The sequence below is a fragment of the Clarias gariepinus genome, chromosome 10, assembly GCF_024256425.1.
Source record: "Clarias gariepinus isolate MV-2021 ecotype Netherlands chromosome 10, CGAR_prim_01v2, whole genome shotgun sequence".
Classification (NCBI taxonomy): Eukaryota; Metazoa; Chordata; class Actinopteri; order Siluriformes; family Clariidae; genus Clarias; species Clarias gariepinus.
Genome location: NC_071109.1, coordinates 1,883,099 through 1,902,031, shown reverse-complemented (window position 1 = coordinate 1,902,031; position 18,933 = coordinate 1,883,099). Strand labels below are relative to the sequence as shown.

General features: G+C 41.0%; 1 protein-coding gene across 1 annotated transcript in view; it reads right to left on the bottom strand.

The window, feature by feature from the left end:
- Positions 1-18,933, bottom strand: part of pdgfc (platelet derived growth factor c) — a 63,805-nt gene that overhangs the window by 8,220 nt on the left and 36,652 nt on the right. Inside the window, exon 3 of the mRNA XM_053505133.1 lies at positions 10,597-10,777. Within this exon, the coding sequence (XP_053361108.1) occupies positions 10,597-10,777 (181 nt within the window). The remainder of the gene's footprint in view (positions 1-10,596; positions 10,778-18,933) is intronic.

The following is an 18,933-nucleotide window of genomic DNA, read 5'->3' as shown; positions in this document are numbered from 1 at the left end:
ATAGAACATTTAGTACAGGTGTGCTTCCTACTGCAAACAAGTCTTAAAAGATTAAAGATCCATCTAAAACCTTAAACATGAAGCTCATTTATGGCATTTGGCAGACACCCTTATCCAGAGCGACTTACAATTTATATCATTATACATCTGAGCGGTTGAGGGTTAAGGGCCTTGCTCAAGGGCCCAACATTGGCAACTTGATTTGAACCTGGAGCTCAACAGTGTGTTCTTAATCAGTGCGTGTGTACTTAATCAGTCCTCTTGGAGAAATCCTTTTGTGCTGGCTTGGTGATATGGGCAACCAAGAACATAAAAAAACATGGAACATCTGGTGATACATTGTTCTTTAGCTTGTCTCATGTCTTCAAGGACTTGCTTAGGAAAAAGTTAAGTTAGAATTTAAAGAGAATCCCAATAATTGTCTTCATGGAATGAGATCAAGGAATGTATACAAGTTGTATCCTTTGAGGAAAATGTTTGTGGATGTAAATTAATTCCAGGTTGATTAGCTTCTTATAAAACAGTCCACACAGATTCTTCACAAACTCGCAGATGAACATGTTACCCTTGTTTGTGCTGATTTTCTCTCCCGGTTTTATTAATAAGCTTGCTGATACTTGCAAAAGCAAGGACTCTTCTATCACTCAACAGCTAACAATCTGGAAGGATTATTAGCTAGCATCACTGGTTGATGGAAGGGAGACAAGGTGCTGCTTTATTTTTAGCAACCCACCTCATTCCAGCTCCATAATGAACCCACAGGGTCACTAGAGGCCAGAAAGGTCAATAACGTTTGAGTGATGTCTAAGATCTGCCTCAATCTTACTTTCCAACATCTAATTATGGACCTTCTATGACTGTGGAAATAAGGAAGGTTATTGAGGGTTCTTGAGAAGTCACCTAAGGGCAAGAAGACTTCTTTTACTTTTTTATTATATTCATAAGAAATATTTGACATCTCAAGCTTGAACTCCTCAACAACAGCTTCTCCATCGTCCTCCATGGGAATATGATTGTGCCCCGTTTCCAGAGCTAGGCGCTATTTTAACAGGCTCTTCACTCAAACCTTTACTGTTTTCCAAAGGCTTTTCCTGGGGTTTTTATGGCTGAAGCTGGTTTTTCCTCCGCTCCCGGGTGAAGTGGTGAAAGTGAGTGATTGCTTATTTAGGTGGAGTGTGTTTAGCGATGAGGCTGACCACAGAGAAACAGAGCTCTGCTGTTTTAACAGAAAAACGAGTCTCAGTGAAGAGGAACTCTGAGATGATCAACAATCAAGAGTGATTATGTTAAGAACGTATCCTTGTTGTTCGGGGGTCTTTTTTGTACCTCCAGTTAGAGTAACATAATTGTAGAGAAACATCATGAAGGTCTAAAATTTGGACATAACTGAGCGCTCTTGTTTGTAACTTGAAGAAGTACCATTTGTGAACATTAACACTTTCTCCCAACCTTTACCTTCACATCAATATAGCCTCCAAACATCTACAAATGATTGTAGATCATAACAAATGATGTACAAATGATGTACAATAATTTTTTAGCATGTACAATTGATAGCCTGAAATACACACATCTGATCTTCTGCAATAACCACCTCAACAGATTTCATTGAGATTCTGCTAATATCAATAATCTTTGATCAGCTGTAATCTCTAAAAAGTGCATCCTTTATCCAAAGACATTTGGATTATAACTTCATTTACAGTCAAATGATTTCCAGAACAGAACTACACACATTTGTGTACCACATTTGCTATGCAATTTAAAGCAAACATCTTAAAGCAAAAAGCATGCCATGTTTGGTATAGCTATATATTTTTTTTGTTATTTAAGAACATGGATTTCCATTTTTTTTTTTCATTTCCAAAATTTAATTTATGGTACATTGGCAAAAGTTAAATCCTGGACTTTTTCATCTCCAAGCATGAAGGTTCTTTGGCATGTCCTTCTGGGGTTCCTAAAGGTATGTGATCTCATTCCATAAACAAAATTATTGGATTGTGCTTGTGTGTGGGATTTCCTTCAAATTAGAAGAATGGAAACTTTCCCTAAACAAGCCCCTGGAGACCGAAACAGTCTATTTCTTGTAGTTCTCCCAAAGCAAAAGAACAATGTATCACCGTTTCCAGATATTCTATTTTCCTGGTTGTGGAAACACTTTCATAGAGTTTTTCTGTAGAACATTTAAGGGCTCTTCTTGAAAGACAAACCATAGCAGTTTTACTTCAGATCCAAATCCAACACACATAGAGCTCTTCAAGAAGATTGACTAAGCAGAAAAAGTACACACACATCAGGTATTCCATGTTGGTTCTTCAAGTGCTCTGTTGGACTCCATATGTAGGGCTCAACTGTAGATAGATCTGTCGAAGGATATATAAACTTTTCCAAAAATGTTTCCAAACCTGTGCGAAATGTTCTGTTTTATGTTGGTTATAGGTTTGTTTTTCTTTTGTGTGAAGATTATGCATGTTGGTAAATGTTGATGTCCATGTAGAACTTTAAAGGAGTTCTACAGAAATCCTAACAGCAGAGCTTTTTCCATTGAGAAAAGGCAAGCATCCATAGAACACTTTATTTTTTATACTTTAATGTTATGTTTAGCTACATGTGTTGATAAGAATGATCATGGTTAACTAATGTTATTTTAAGTGTTAAAGAGTTCAGGGAGCTTTAAAAAAAAAGGAAGTGCTACAGGGTAGACAGACACAGCATGACATGCAATAGCAAGCCGTATATCTGTCATTCTGAGCTGGCATTGTCTGCTTCTGCTTGGACACCCAGAAACACTGACAAATGAGCTGCTTGGTTTTTACTTTGGCAAAAATCGTACCTTCTCAAAAGCAGTATTATAAGACATGTAATTATGCTAATTTAGCAACAGTACTGGATAAAAATGGTGCTTAAAGTCAGTAGGGCTAGCGGTTGCTCGAAGACAACATGGCTTTACAATCTCAAATCCACTTTGGCGTCACTGTGATCCGGGCTATTTTTGACAAAGTTCCCCAGTGCACGAGAAAGACATCGATAAACACACTGCAATTTAGCCAAACGCTTCTCAGAAAGGAAGGCAGCCAGACCGAAAGTTGCCTCGTCACACTGTGTCATAAGCGTGACAACAGTATTACAAGACCTACCATTACCTTAGGTTATCATTTTCAACCATGCGGATTGTTGAATATGGAAAAACCAATTTATCGCTTTGGCATCAGGCAATTTTCACATGAAGTAAACACACACCTTACCACAGACCCAAACAAACACATCGCAGTTTTGAAGGCCAAACACTTCTCAAAGGGAAGTCGCCGTCTCACACCTTGTCACAGGTTCCCCTGACAGGAAGCATGTCTCGGCTGGATGGAGTCATGAAATACTTCTGGAAGTCTATTCAAGGTCTGCTCAAACAACTGGGACTGTTAAACAACTACACACTCTGTCAATCATCAGACTTAAATGGGAAATGAGTCACATCATTAAATCAACACGCAATTATGTAATGGAAAAATAAAAGTGCATGCTGTATACCAACAAACTGAAGTTTTTATTCATGATTATCACCCATGGTTTGCTCCAGTCCATTATGATATTACTACAGTAGTTACTAAATTTAAAATGAAAAAGAATAGATTTATATGAGGTCCGTTCAAAGCTGGACTTTGGACTGTACAGAATAACAGAACACAGTTCAGAGAGTAAAAACTCCCTTTATTTCTCTATATAACTCCCTGATACACTAATGCACTTATCCCAGTGTTTCAGTAGAGCTTGGACACCATCAAGATAGAAAGGTTTCTCAGTAGGCTGGAGCCATGATTGGACTGTCTGATTCATGTCTGAAACGCCGGCCTCCCAGGAACTCATTTAATGGCCCAAACATGTGGAAATGGCTTGGAGCGAGAACAGGACGGTACTGGGGATGTGGCAAAAACTCCCAGCCAAGTTCCTGTAATGTGCAAGTGGTGTTGGTGAACAATTGTGTGTACATTATTGCAGTTACAGTTTCTAAATGTTAATGGGCATCACTGCAGTTGGCTCTGAGCCACCCCACACATAAGGAATTCTTTAAAATGTGTACACCATTCAAATGTTTTACTGCGGGTAAAAGTCTCATCAGTTTACTGTTTTTGTAATCTTGCCATCCTCAGCAGCAGTTGGTGAGTGGTCTCCATGTGATGAGAACTTCTCTCGATTACAGCGGTCTACCTTATAGAGGCTGTGCAGAAGAACCTGTTTGTACTGTAGGTTAAACATTTATGATGAAGAGTTGGAGTGGTTTGCTCCTATATTCTGCATTTAAAGCAGAATTATACATTACAAACTTTACTCTGCATTACGTTCTTAGAATGACTTTCATTGATAAAGACTTTCTTTGTCTTCAATCATAAAGTCTTTGTAAGTCTTTATAGGGATTTTGTCTTCAAATTTGACTTCAGGGAAAAAAACATGAACTAAACAGTTACAGATGATTAAGTGACAGGTTCTCGGCCAATCACTTACAGCATGGCAAAGATTTATGATGGTTTGCTAGATTAGCTCTAGATTATCATCTTACATGGAAGATAGATAAGCATCAGTTGGAACATTGCTTAGATGCAGTTGGTTCAGGACAATCCTTATGATTCTTTTGCAAGAGAACCCTGAGAAAACTGGTGGAAAACCATAGCGGTGATGAATCCTTCAGCATTACAGTAGGTTAAGGAATTTGTAAAATGCTGGAACAGGGTGTTTTACAGTTAGAAACTTCTCTGCAAACAAAACAATTAAAGTTCGCAATTTGACTTAAGCCCAGTAACAGCTAACAGCAAACTCAGTTCCAAAAACCTTTCCAAAATGATGACACATGCTAATAGCTACAGGAATGTGAGCTTGGGTGAAGTGAGCACATGGTTCTGGGAACACACAATAGCAGGACATGGAGTCTAAGTCAGTAGCTATGCGAGTGCCAGGAACCAGACCGACATTGTATCATGCACCGCATGCTCATCTCTGACACGCAACACTTTAAACACTCTCGAGACGAATCCCCTTAGATGGAATTCTGACCGCAATCCAACTGGACGCTAAATGGGTTTTGAGAGAGGGTGCCAAAAGAAACGCAGGAAGGCTGTGAGTCAGGTCTGGAGGGGCAGCAGAATTGTAGGTTCCCGCTCTCCGTCCTCCTCGACGCTCTATAAATAGAAGCTCCATCAGTCAGCCACACCTTCTGCAATGGGAGAACCCTGGGCCAAAACACACCTCCTGTCCGTCTCAAAGTGCAAAGAAAAAACACAACACTTACAGACCTGAGAGCGCTGATTGCATAAACCTCATCTAGAGAATCCATCTTCATGGGAAAGCTGTTCAAATATTAGTTTTTCCTGTCATCAGTCATAATCTGGGATATGACATTTTAAAAGCATGGGTGAAGTTGCATAACCTTTATTGTTCATTCATGTACTACAGCAAACATCTAATAAGGTATACTCTGACGGGATTAGTTTTTCAGGGATTTCTCTGTTGAGTAAAGTTAACAGAGAAATCCCTGAAGGCTGGAGTAGGCTGGAGACCAGAAGGCTGGAGTAATCACAATGTAATCATTGTTGTCTTGTAGACCGAATAGAATGCCTTTATCCTCATTGTGTTGTGCAAAATGAAATTTGGAGAGCTTCTCCAGCAGACATACGACACACTCACACTGTGTAGACTGTACTAATGTATACTTAATATTGCAATTGACATGCTTTCACTAGTAAGTAGCAGGTTCCCTGCTGGACCAGTCGCTAGCGTTCAGCGGGCCGTGATCAGGGAGCCGTGACCTTAGTTGCAGAAAAAAAAGCTAGCATCATCAGCTTGGGCATTTCAGACACGGAATTCAATCATAAATATATTCTACTGGTCATTTTAAAGACAGTTAAATATAATATTTCCAGACGAATACATGTGCAGTCCACAAGACAGATTCTGATAGGTCTAAAATGCCAGAGGTTCTCCAGTAATAATTCGATCGCCGCACCTCCGTGTTTAAAACGAGTCCCGTCCGAGTAAGGCTTTAGACGTCAATCGTGACTGTTTTCTCCTGAGCTCAGCACCTGAACCACTACTAAATCACCGAAAAGAAGATAAAGAGTGACTTTGTTCAGCATAAGGTGAGAGTATCTCTTGCCAATTCATAAAACTGTCAAGACACGCTCGAACAGATCTGTAAACAAGCAAGACAGAGAAAGAGATGGGACTCGTAAAGTCCTGACAGGCATCAGACATCAAAGGCGAGTGTGTCTATTAAATCATTTCAAGGGAATAATCCTCCCTAAATGTGCCATGCGAAACCCTGGAGGAAATTGAAGTGCGGCCGAGTCGGAAATGGAAAGCGACGCTCGTGCAGGCAGGAGTTATGACGGCAGCCTGGAAAATCTCCCCGGCTATTATTGTTGGGGAGGTCAGAAGGTCATTTTGGCTGGGATTATACACCTCAGTGCGCCGCAATTAGGCCGAGAGTGCGACACATTCCTGGTGCATGAGCTTTCCTCTCTAAGGTAAAACGCTCCACTTGGATGGAAAGAGCTGTCTAATACTGTACAGGTTAATCATAAGTGGTGTATCAGAACCTCCTTCTCAACTCGGACCAGATTCTAGCTACTGTTCAACCTCCTCTGGGCCTCCTGTTAATAAAAAAGAAAAAGGTTTTCTTTCAAATTCTTTCTATACAATAACACACAAACATTGGTTAATTTTCTCCTGCAGCATCCCTGGCGGTGATTAAGACTGCACCCTGTCTACTAGAACACCACTACAGCCTGAGATTTCTTCCTCGCATTCTACAGCAGTGCATCATGGTAATTATGGCTTGTAGATGTTTTATCTGGGGCTTTACGGTATCTTATTATAACTGTGGTTGTTGCACTCATGAGCAGGACATTCTCATGGTTTTAGAGCATTTAGTGGCTAAGGAATATAGTTTTAACTGTTATGTTATGTAACGGTCATGAATGTGGTTTCCAAACCATATTTAAAATAATAATAATAGTAATAATAAAAAGTATGATTAATCTTTGCGAAGGCTTGCGTTTGGTGTCTGATGATTTAAGTAAGTTTTCCCAGGCAGTCCTGCCACACCAGGCATAACAACGTTGATCAGTCCGCTCTGTTATTTTTCTCTCAAATTCTTCATCTGTTCCTGTTGTTGATGTTTAAACAAAGGCCCACTTTGGGTCGTCAAAAGCTTTCAGAGCTTCTCTAAAATATTTGCCAACTGGCAAACTGTATATCAGCCTTTTTCTACCCGTTCCATCCTCTCGTGTAAATGTTTAACTAAAAGCTAGACTTTTAAAAGGGCAGATCATTTACAGTTCCCTGCCGCGATCCTTGCGCCTCCTTATTTAGCATGATCTAATACCTATTTACAAGAGCCAATCCAATCTCACTTCTTATCAGACTTTAAACAAATGGAAGACAAGCGTGTGAGATGTTTCTGACCAGTATATTAGGGACAGTGCCTGGTGGCATGACTTGGGGCAAATATATCGTATTTGTTTGCTGATTCGTCTTCTTGTGAGGTCGTGGTGGCAGCAGACTGGGAAGATCTGTTGAGAATTTTAGATTTTCTTTCTCGCTTTTTCATTCTTAACCCTGGCCCAGGAGGACCCACTGAGTAATTTCCCAGCTCCATCAGACCCAGTTCGCTTTAATTCGGTTCAAAGCACGACAATAAGCAGGAACGCGGTGAAGAACCACTGGTCTAACCCCAAATGACATGAGCCTACATGATCTCAATAGCACTAAACCTGACCAGGTGGAGAACCTGTGATCAATTGTTCCACTATAGAATATCATTCATTGTACTGGTTCCAAGACTTGATTCTCAGTAACTCACACCCATAGCGTTTTTTCATAGCTTTCACGGAGGTCTTTGCTCTTTGTCTAAGAGCTCAAAGAACTTTCATCATGACCCTTTAAGCAAGTTGGCATCTGTCATTATTCGGTAGTAGGAACTTCCTTGTCTTAGCCAAGACAAGGAACTCTTTCATTACATCTTCTTAAATTTCACAGCCCTTATTGTTTTTTTTGTCCCCTACCAGCCCTCATTAGTTGTACAGATGAGCAGGTTTTGCTTAGATGTGTTTACTCAGAAGAGTAACAGCCGAGTGACAGGGAGGACCAGACAGGGCACTCTCGGAGCTGACAGCTTTTGTGAGAGAAAGTAATGGAGTGTGGAGGCTCAGGATGTGTGTGGTCTGAGTGGAGGAAAAGGAAGGATGAGATCGGAGACAACACAGGACAAAGAGACATTAGAGTCAAGGATGAAGAGGAGGGTATATGCAGACAGACAAAGAGAGAGAGATAGAGACAGACTGATGTTAAATACAGTGTGTAGAGTGACAGAAAGGAGTGTTTTTCCCCCTCAGACTCATCTTTCCTGTGCTCTAAGGGTAGGAAAACAACGCGAGTAATAATTCACATTGTCTGGATGCTGTACTGTATAATCTCAAAGCCCTTTCTCCACTCATTAGAGCTTTATCAGTCAAACCAAATGCTGGGAAATTCCAGCAAGTGTCATTCACACCGCTGATGTCATCACCTTGGGTAAGACCACATGACACTCAGGGCCTGGAGGTGTAAACGACTGGGGAAAGCTGAACGATGCTATTGTAGGTAGATAATCGTGGTGTATCAGTTTCTCAGCCTTTGTTCAGACACAGACTGTTCCAGATTTACACAGATGACCTCTTATACTCCTTTTTGGAACGGAGAAACTACTGTATCTGAAGCGCTTATTGTCCTTGAAGGAGTGTGTCTTGTCCTTTAGATGGAGATAAACTGCTGAGTCTTGACGTGAGGAATTTGCCCTCCTGTGTTTGGACACGTATTCACAAAGTGGTCGTTTCATCTCACTGATTTCTGTCAGAGCGTTTTTGCCCGGATTGTGTTACACCGCAATGGGATTTTTGAAGTTTTCCAGACACATATACAGGACACTGAGGTTCCACTCGCCCTACTTTTTCCTCTCTGCTAGATGGTGTTGGCTTTGTGTTGGACCTTGTTGAACTAAACTGGGTGGTCCCAAGCTGTTTTTTTTTTTTTTTTGCTTTAAAATGTTCCTTCAAAGTTAGCAATGTTTAAGTGTCCTAATGTATAGAAAACATGCCAGAGGCTTCAGCATTGTGGGCACCAAACAGTCTCCAGAACTTAATGACCTCCAATAGACCATCAAATTATCTAAGAACTACTCTATGAATCCCTGTGTATAAAGGATGAAGTTGATGTCTATGAAGATCTGGGCAGTTATTTGCGACATATTAACAAATATCCAGGATGTACCTACTGGATTAGTGGAAATATGGATCACTTGCATCCAACAGTGAATCAGCCTCAGATGAATAAGGCTGGAGAATATGATCACTAACAGGACATGGTTATGGGAAGCCTGGAGCCTATTACAGGGGATTCGGGGCACGAGGCAGGGTACACCCTGAATGAGGTGCCAGTTCTTTGTAGGGCACAAGCACACACATACTCATTAACACACTAGGGGCGATTTGGAAACACCAAATAACCTAATCTGCGTGTCTTTGGACTATAGGACGAAACTGGGGTAACCAGAGGAAACCCACCTGGTGGACAAGAACCCTTGACCCTGTAGGTGTGAGGTCACCGTGCCACTAGAATATAGTCAATATAATGATAAATTACATCATTATACACTGTTTTGTATTGTGATATGATGTTAACCGTTTTAAATACAAATCAAAAAACACTTCTTTTCCTGGTTTGCATAGTGCAAGTTTTAACCAAATGCTTAGGTACTGTAGAGGCTTGACACCCAGTGGAACCCATCAAAGCTTTTAACCCCCCAAACACCCCTTGTGATTTGGTCCAGCTTCACTATCAGTTTCAATAGACAGTAAATTTTAATGGAGGTTGCTTGTGTATGGAAATGTACACTGTTTAATTCTCAATCGTAAAAGATCCAGACTTTAATCCACACTCCAGAGGTCCTGTAAGACCACCTTGTCCTGTACAGTTTTGTGTTTTCCTGGTCTATCATACACCCAGCGACTAGGGATGAGACCCACTCATCTGGACCATTCAACGTATAACGTTTCACCCCCTTTCGCCCTTCTGTGTGTTTAGAACGGGCATGTTGGGTAAACCAGTCACAGTGTTTTCCTCCATGGTGCCTATTTTTGTTCTGAACATACTGTAGGTGATCAAAAGGAGGAAATATTTCAAGCATTTCCTCATTAAACCATTCTTCTAGTCATTCTATTTACTCCCACTGGCAATTTAAGCACCTGAATGACAGGAAACCATAACAGACAAAAGAAAAAGGAGGACATTTTCCTGAGCTGAGTTGGAATAAAGCCTAGTTATCTCTGAATAAACCTTCAATTACGCCTGTAAATAGCAGCATTTCTCAGTGTGTCTTGAATCATCTGATTTAAAGTGAAAAGGAGAGAGGAACAGAAAAACAAAGAGCTATGATCTAGGGACAAACTCTCAGTCACGATCTCACACTGCTCACAATGTGGAAAATAACCTTGGCTCTCCAACCAGCTCTCGTTATATAAGCGATAATTGCATATTTTGAGAGAGAGAGAGACGTTGTGGTAAACTGCTTACCTGCTGCATGATGGAGTAGTGGATGCTGAAACCAGGCTCAGAGGGAAAGTACTCGTCTGAAATGAAGCGAATGCGAATTTGGGTCCCTTTGGACGTCAGAGGGCCAGGAGCAGCTTGAGAGCCACACCAGCGACCCAACACCAGACCTCCATCAGGTTCCTCAACTTCTACATAATCATACCTGAAGGAGATGAATAATAAACACAATAAACACACCGATTGTACATTCAGTTGTTAAGTGTACGCTCATGTGACTAGAGTGGGGTGGTAAGCGGGGTGGTAAAGCATCCATTACATTGTATTTTGGGAAACGATATAACACCTTTTGTTCTGATGGTGTAGGCTTTGGAAATCACACAACAAGAGTTGTCCATTTCCATTATTTTAATGATGCTTTTTCTTCTATCCTATACTGGGACTAATAGAAACAGAGGCTTTTGGGAATCCTCTTCACTCTAATCAACAGGCTCAAGAGGTGACACCTCTTTAATTTGGACCCAGAGGCCACACCCCCTTTACTGTAATAAACAGAAACAGAGGTCACGCATCTTTTATTAGGATTAACAGGCGAATATAACACCCACTTCACTGAATGCACAGGAACAGAGGCCACGCCTACTTTACTGTATGGGTATGCACATAGGCCACACCTCTTTTACTTGAATTGAGTGACAAATAGGCCTTCAAAGGCCTGACAAATTGAGTGACAAATAGGAGTGACAAATAGGCCTTCACCTTCTTCACACCTTCCAGAAAGGCCATGCCTACTTTATTTACAGACCATGAGGCCACACCCACTTCATTGCATGCACAGGAACAGAGGCCACGCCTCCTTCTCTGTAACGGCCAGAGGACACACCACCTTCAGTATGAAAGAAAGGTGTCACACCTCTTTCCCTTGGACTGGGAGATAAAAAGAACACACCTTCTTTGTATGATAAATCATAGAATGTTGAATAATGTTTATTACTGTTCCAACTTTTATGTCAAATTTCATTTAAAAAATGGTTTACATATATTATAAAATCAGCGAATCTTTACATCCCATGTTAATTTGTTTGCAATAATGTAGTTTCTTATTTATATTTACTGATTTCTGGTCCTACAATGTATGTAAAATTTTTATTTTATCTATATAGATTACATTATTAATATATACATTTTTTGCTCAGCAAATGATCTAAAACTTGGAAGAAAACAAGTCATGAAGTGTTCCAATGCTACATTACAGGCCAAAGAAACGATGTTTAAAATTAAATTTTGCTACAAACCGCCATCGCTAATTAACCACAAATGCGGTTTCTTGTTTATTCAAACCAGCTAGCGCTAAATAAACTTCAGGATCATCAGTCACGAAGCAAAGCTGCGCTCATATTCCCGTTTGGCTTTGCGTGTTTTTTAAGTTCTAAGCAAGATGTGCTTTGATTCAGAGCGCATTAATTTGCGTCATGGGGTATTTGGCTTTGATTAGTAATGCGGTAATACATCACCATCTCACAGCTGAAAAATGGGCGCCACCTGCATCGCACCACAGGTCTGGGTTCAATGTGTGTGTGTGTGTGTGCGTGCGTGCATGTGTGTATCTCTGTCCCTTATCACCCACATACCTTTTTGTTTCCGTGTATGTGTGTGTGTGTGTGTGTGTGTGTGTGTGTGGGTTTGGAGAGAGACCGCTAATGCCTTAAATGGGATCTAAACAGACCGCTAATGCTCCAAGCAGCTGCTCTCTGATGAGTTGGAGTGAAATCATTAAAGTCCATGTGAACATGTGATTTTTAAACCACACACTTTTTCCCAAAAATACTTGTGTGTGAAAGAATAAACAAAAGAAAAGCTAGTAAAAAAAACGTTCTAGCTAGTGAACTGTAACTTCTAGCACATAGTCGAGGATTTATTCAAGGTTTACAGTTTAGTAAAAATATTAATGTCAACGGAAATACTTTATTTTAATCCAGTACAAATAAAAAAAAAGTGTGTTAAAGAGCAGAGAACTGACTAGCTTAGCTGAGAGTGAGCTAGCATCGATCTGTGGTATGTTGATCAGCATATTCAGAACCTTGACTTTCATTGATATTTATTCATTTTTTTGTCGAAATATAAACCAATATCAACCATAACAATTGTTTATTACCGGAATTAGCCGTGTTAGATAGTTAGCATAGCATGCAGGTTCTAAGAGGTAAACATGTTTGCACATAAGATCATCATCATCGATTAATAATTCGCAAGTCATAATTAATACAGACGTATGATGTACGTGTACATTGATGCTAATTAATTGTGACTTGTTAGCTGCGTTAGCCTCATACACGAGCTTCACTGAAACAAACTCCTCATTCGGAGTGAGATGAGCATCATGTAGATTTCATTACTGGCTGAAATACAAGAGATTAGCTTTGCTGAAATTGCGCCTTGTATATATTTAATTTAGCTATGATTTCTCTGATGGTCTCCAAGACACAGAGCCAATTAAGCTAAAACAAGTCTCCTCAACGTGGCTCCTCATGCTCCTCGTTAAGGTCTCGTTACGTCTCGGCTCATAAACAGCCACCGGAGGAAGCTTAATAAAAGATATCAAGGAGATTCAATATCCGTGACCTGGATATCCAGGCCGTGTAGACGCCCTACACCGTGTCCTCAGAACCCCGCTGAGAGACGGATATTTACAGACATAATGAAGTTCGTTTGTGCACATCAGCACTCGCGGGGACAGCCAATCACATCGCGTGTTTCCCCGACAGGTTGGCTATAAAGTAATTAACCAGCATGTAAATGAAGGGAATTGACTTCCAAGTAAAACCTGAGGATTCGTAATTAGCGGCGTGCTGTATGTGCACACGGTCTAACCTGATGAAGGAGGAGTCGCTGTAATGATGTTGATTGTTTTTCCTATAACGACCTTTTCTGTTCCTGATACCTTTAATCAGGTCACGTGTCTCTATAGTCCACCATATATGGTGCATCCTACTTATCTTACATGTTACTATGGAAACCCGTGATTTGCATCTTTAATCTTCTGACCAAATAGAATCCAGAATTTAAGAGCGCTTTGTTTTTAGGTAAAACACACACACACACACACACACACACACGCATGCTAACCTTTTCTCTTTTTAAAGGTTTTAATGCTGTAGTGCTTTGATGTAGCCTGGCTTTGAGAAAGTGAGCCAAACCATTTTAGAAATGGAAGGCAAAACACACACACACACACACACACACACACACACTCAGTAAGCAATACTTCTCCAGTGCTCGGTAAAGCTTGGTTTCGGTGGCCAGTGCCAAGGCCTGCTACTAATCATTTGAGTAGATGAGACAGGCATGCTAACCCTCCCCTGTTTGTGTGTGTGTGTGTGTGTGTGTGTGTGTGTTTGTCAGCACATATGCTTGGCTTTCTAAAAGGAGTGTTTACTCGCGGTCCGGCCCGGCGCTAGCACTTGAAACCGCGTTCAGTAAAAGGAACAGGCGTCATGCTGAAAGCAGACATTTGCTGAGACGTTAAGCACACACACACCGGATGGCTAATTTCCGCATGCGCTTAGCATTGATTTACACTCCGCTAACACGTTGCAGATCTCAAACATCAGATGGCAGGCTGAGCTCCACTGCGATTTCACTCCTTTTAAGTGAGAACGGCGCCCTTTCGCGAGATCGAAGGAGCAGAATGGACAGCAGGGGTAGATCGGATTCTGCCTCGCCCGGGTTTGATTCCCGCCTTGGAGTCTGTGTGTGTGGAGTTTCCATCCACTCCCATGCTTGGTCGGTTTTCACTGGGTACTCCGGTTTTCTCCCACAGTTCAAAGACATGCAGATTAGGCTAATATGTGTGTGTGCGTCTGTGTTTGTGCCCTGCGATGGATTGGCACCCAGTCCAGGGTGTATCCCGCCTCGTGCTCAAACATTCCTGCTGGAATGTCACAAAGCAACTTTACAAAGCGGTTCATATAAGTTTTGATCCTAAAGCATGATGCATTAAAAAGTTTCTAAGATTAAATACGTTTTATTATATTGAGTGTCGAGAGCTGCTAAGTTTGTGCAACAAACCCTAATTTACAATCAGTAAAAGCAGCATTTTTCCAATACGATTGCACACACACACACACACACACACACAGGACTGTCACATGTACACTAGCGGTGATGAAAGTCAACATGCTAAAAACCAGCGAAATCTCCTTCGTACCTCAAGATCACTCTGAAAAACATCAGTCTTTAAATTAAAGCCAAACTTTTATCAGGATCTGGTCGTGTTCGGTGAGTAATGATCTGTAAAGACCGCTGAAATCACACGGTCTACAACCGGCTTAGTAGGTAAAACTAAATCCTGGCTCATCGCTAAAAGTTATAAATCTTACTTAGATATTTTAAGCCTGAATAAGAGGACAGGATAAAAGAGGACGCTGGGTAACCTGCACTAACCCTCTCTGTAGTGTTTGGATAGAAAACGTTTGCGAATGTGTGGTGCTGAGTGATGAACTGCTCATGTGTGGGAGAAAGTGTTTCTCATCTCGGCCTCGCCGCGAAAGAGCGACGCGCTCCAAAGCAAACACCGTGCCGGACAGATGGAGCATCAATAACGCAAAACTCACTAATTACTACCTGGACCTGCTTCCACTCTGACGGCTTTGAGAGAAGATTTCAGTGAGAGACCTGCGAGTGCACACGCGAGTGTGTCTGAAAGCTGGAAAAACGGTTCGGCGGAATTCCTGAGATTTTTGTGTATAATCGCTCCACTTGTGATTCTCACACTGTTAAAAATCATTTTCCTCTATAAAAGCGGCAGAAATCTAGAACTGTACTTACATCATTATTTGATCAGTTAACGACACTTGTGGGTGGGGCCATAGCAATGCTAATTTGTTATTTTACGTGTACAGACTTTTTAGTTTTCTTTATCGGTTTTTATCCAAACACATTAACACACAAGACTTATAGCTTTAAAGATCAGCGACACCTCAAAAACCAAACGCTCAGTTTATAATAATGATTTTTCAACAACGCAGCACTGATTAACATTACCCCCCCCATACTAAAATAAATTAATTAAATGATGTAGATTAAATGAAATAAACAGGAACAAATGTTTTACTGCGACAGGCTACAAAGTGCCTAAAGATACAGTTTAAGAGTTGTTGGTTTATGTACAAACCTTACCTATGACCTCATTTCCCTAGGAGGAAACCGGAGAACCCTGAGAAAACCCAGGAAGAACATGAATAAACTTCACGCACAGACCGGGGCTGAGATTCGAGCCCCTGAAGGTGTGGGGTGATCTGGTATGAGTGACCTTTATCCACTTACATTATTATCCCTTTTTTATATCTAAGCAGTTGGTATTGCTGGAGTTCGAACCTGGAACCTACCTACCCCTCCTCTTAGTAAGAAATCCCCAGAAATGCCTTTAATAACCTTCACTGACCTTGTGAAGATATACAGGTACGACATCCTCATCAACAGTCGGTAAAGGTTGTGTTACATGTTGTTGGATTTATGGATCAGAACAAACGATTAGAGTTAAAGACACAATGTTAATCCATGTTGAATTGATGATGATGTTGTTACAAGCCGTAATGATGATGATGATGATGATGATGATGAAGCAGTCGTTTATACTGTCGTCATGGAAACTGATCCTGTCTTATTTCAGCGTGGTGGAGATTAAGCTGTATGTGCAGGAGAAACACACGTGCATCAGACACAGATGGAGCTCAGTAAAGAGGGGATGAGCCCCATCGTGTGTGTGTGTGTGTGTGTGTGTGTGCATGCGTTATTCTTTATTGTTCATTAGGGGAAATCCAGCTGGTCTCATTTTCAAGGCGAATGAATAAAAAAGCAAGCAAAAGCATCAGCGCTGCTCGTATCTTTAATCCTCACGGCAATCAGTCTGCCATGAATATTTCAACACAGCCATGATGAAATGAAAACATGAGAAGTGTGTGTGTGTGTGTGTGTGTGTGTGTGTGTGGTTGTGTCAGGCGGGAGAGGGGGCAGAGAGAGAGAGAGAGAGAGAGAGAGAGGGAGAGAATGTGTGATGGATAACAGTTCTTGACTGATGACAGCAATGCCAAATAGAGCAAACACAATTCCAGCATCTACACACACACACACACACACACACACACACACACACACACACACACACACACACTTTCATCTATGCATCGTCTAATCATTTCCCGGTTTATCCCAAAGTGTTTATTCCTTTTATACCACAGAAACCTGCCTATGATAATTATTATTTATTTTCTTTTAAATCGTACTTTTTGTCCATTTCCTGTTCTCATTGTGTCCTGAACAGTTCAGAAAATGTTCAGTTAAAGCTTTATCTCTGACTGTTATTACACAGCACTCACACTGGAGACTCCTTCCACAAACGTTAAGAAGCTGCTCTTTAGAGCTTCTGACCAATCACAATCCTGAGCTCTACAGCACTGTGGAATCCCTCATACTGTGTGTGTGTGTGTGTGTGTGTGTGTGTGTGTGTGTGTGTGGATGCTGTGTTGTTGATGTAGATCCAGATGGAGGTGCTGTGGATCCAGCTGGCTTTGCTCCAGCTCTCGGACTGATGCGCAGCGTCACGTGATCTACTTCACACGACGTGAGAAAAGAGAAGAAAAGACAACGCTGCTAATTATGTTGAAAAGTGTCACGTCATGTGTTGGACTGAACCCTGACACGTGTGGCTCGAGTTTCCCATCATGCTTTGGTTGATTCAAATTATATAATAATAATAATCTAGTCTAAGAATTTAGACCCGCACTCATTAACCAATAGCAAATCCATGATTAAAAAAAATAATAAGATCATTTAAAAAAAAATAATCATTGCAGGTGTGTGTGAACTTGTTACATCAGGTCGTTTGTAGGAAAGATTGATGTCCGACTTGTGATTTATATGAAAGAAGAGCAGCGTGCAGAGATCCAGGTTTGTTCTTGTGGTCTGAGGGTGGACCTGGTGCTGAAACAACTCACAAAAGAGCATAAACAGGAGCGTTTGCGTATCTGCTGAAACAAAACATGGAGCGATACTCTAATGAAGGTGAAAGTTAATTTTAAAAATAATTATTACTGGTGACGAGACACGGATTCATCTGAGAGTAAACGGCAGAGTCTGGAACGGAAACATCCTCAATCGCCGATCAAGAAAAAGTTCAAAAGTCAACAATCACCTGGAAAATTCATCAACACTTTCGGTTTTCTGGGATTCTCAAGCAAAATTAACAGTGCTTGTTCCATTTCAACCATACCATGTAAGTTCCATCAATCCATCCATCCATCCATCCATCCATCCATCCATCAATCCATCAATCCATCAATCCATCCATCAATCCATCCATCCATCCATCCATCCATCCATCCATCCATCCATCCATCCATCCAGGAACCTCTAAGGACGTCAGTAGTGACTGCTGTATTTATTCCCATTTTGTACAACCGTGGTAGGACCTCCGGTCAACATTCAGACTTATTTACAAACCACGGGCAATTTGGGAACACTAATTAGCCTAATATGCATGTCTTTGGACTGTGGGGGGAAACAGGATAACCCAGAGGAAACCCACCAAGCACGGGGAGAACATGCAAACTCCATGCTCACACATGGTAGTTATTTGCTGATATATTGCTTGTACAACACTATGGTACATGCGTCTACCATGGTATGTACTTTAGTGTTTATTATTGTACATGGTTCTACCAGTATACTGTCAAAAATACATTGTACCATACTGGTAATATTAATTTAATATCCTTTGTAGTGCCATTGAACCTATAATGGTTTTCTCCAAATGTTAACACATATTACTTATTTGACACCACTGGTGCTTCCAAAGTTTAGCAGGTAATTAATATTGTACTGCCTGTACTATACCATATTGGATACCTGTTGAACTTTAGCAATAAGGGCAATGGTATTTACCAAAGAATTATGGTACCACCACAGCTCCCACTGAAGGGGAACAGTTCCCACAGTACCTACCCTGGTACTCTGGTTCCAACTATGGTAATGTCCAAAGTACTACAAAGACGTCTTCATGCCGTTCTGAGATCTGTTAAAGAGCAAGGGCCTCCTCCCAAAGGACTGTACCCGAGTCAGGTGTTGCTCTCAAACAATAAGGAAAGTCAACAAAATGTTCATCATGTACCAATGACCAAACCTGACTCACTCAGACGTTCAACACATTCTAATGCAAATGTTTTATCCTAAAGCTTTTACTCTTTGGATGTGCTTCCCGCCCTTTTGTTTTTCCAACATTGTTGCGATATGCTAACTGTAACCTGTCCTCATTAGTACGCTCAGACTTCTGGACGTGACTAATATTACAAATCAATAAGTGTG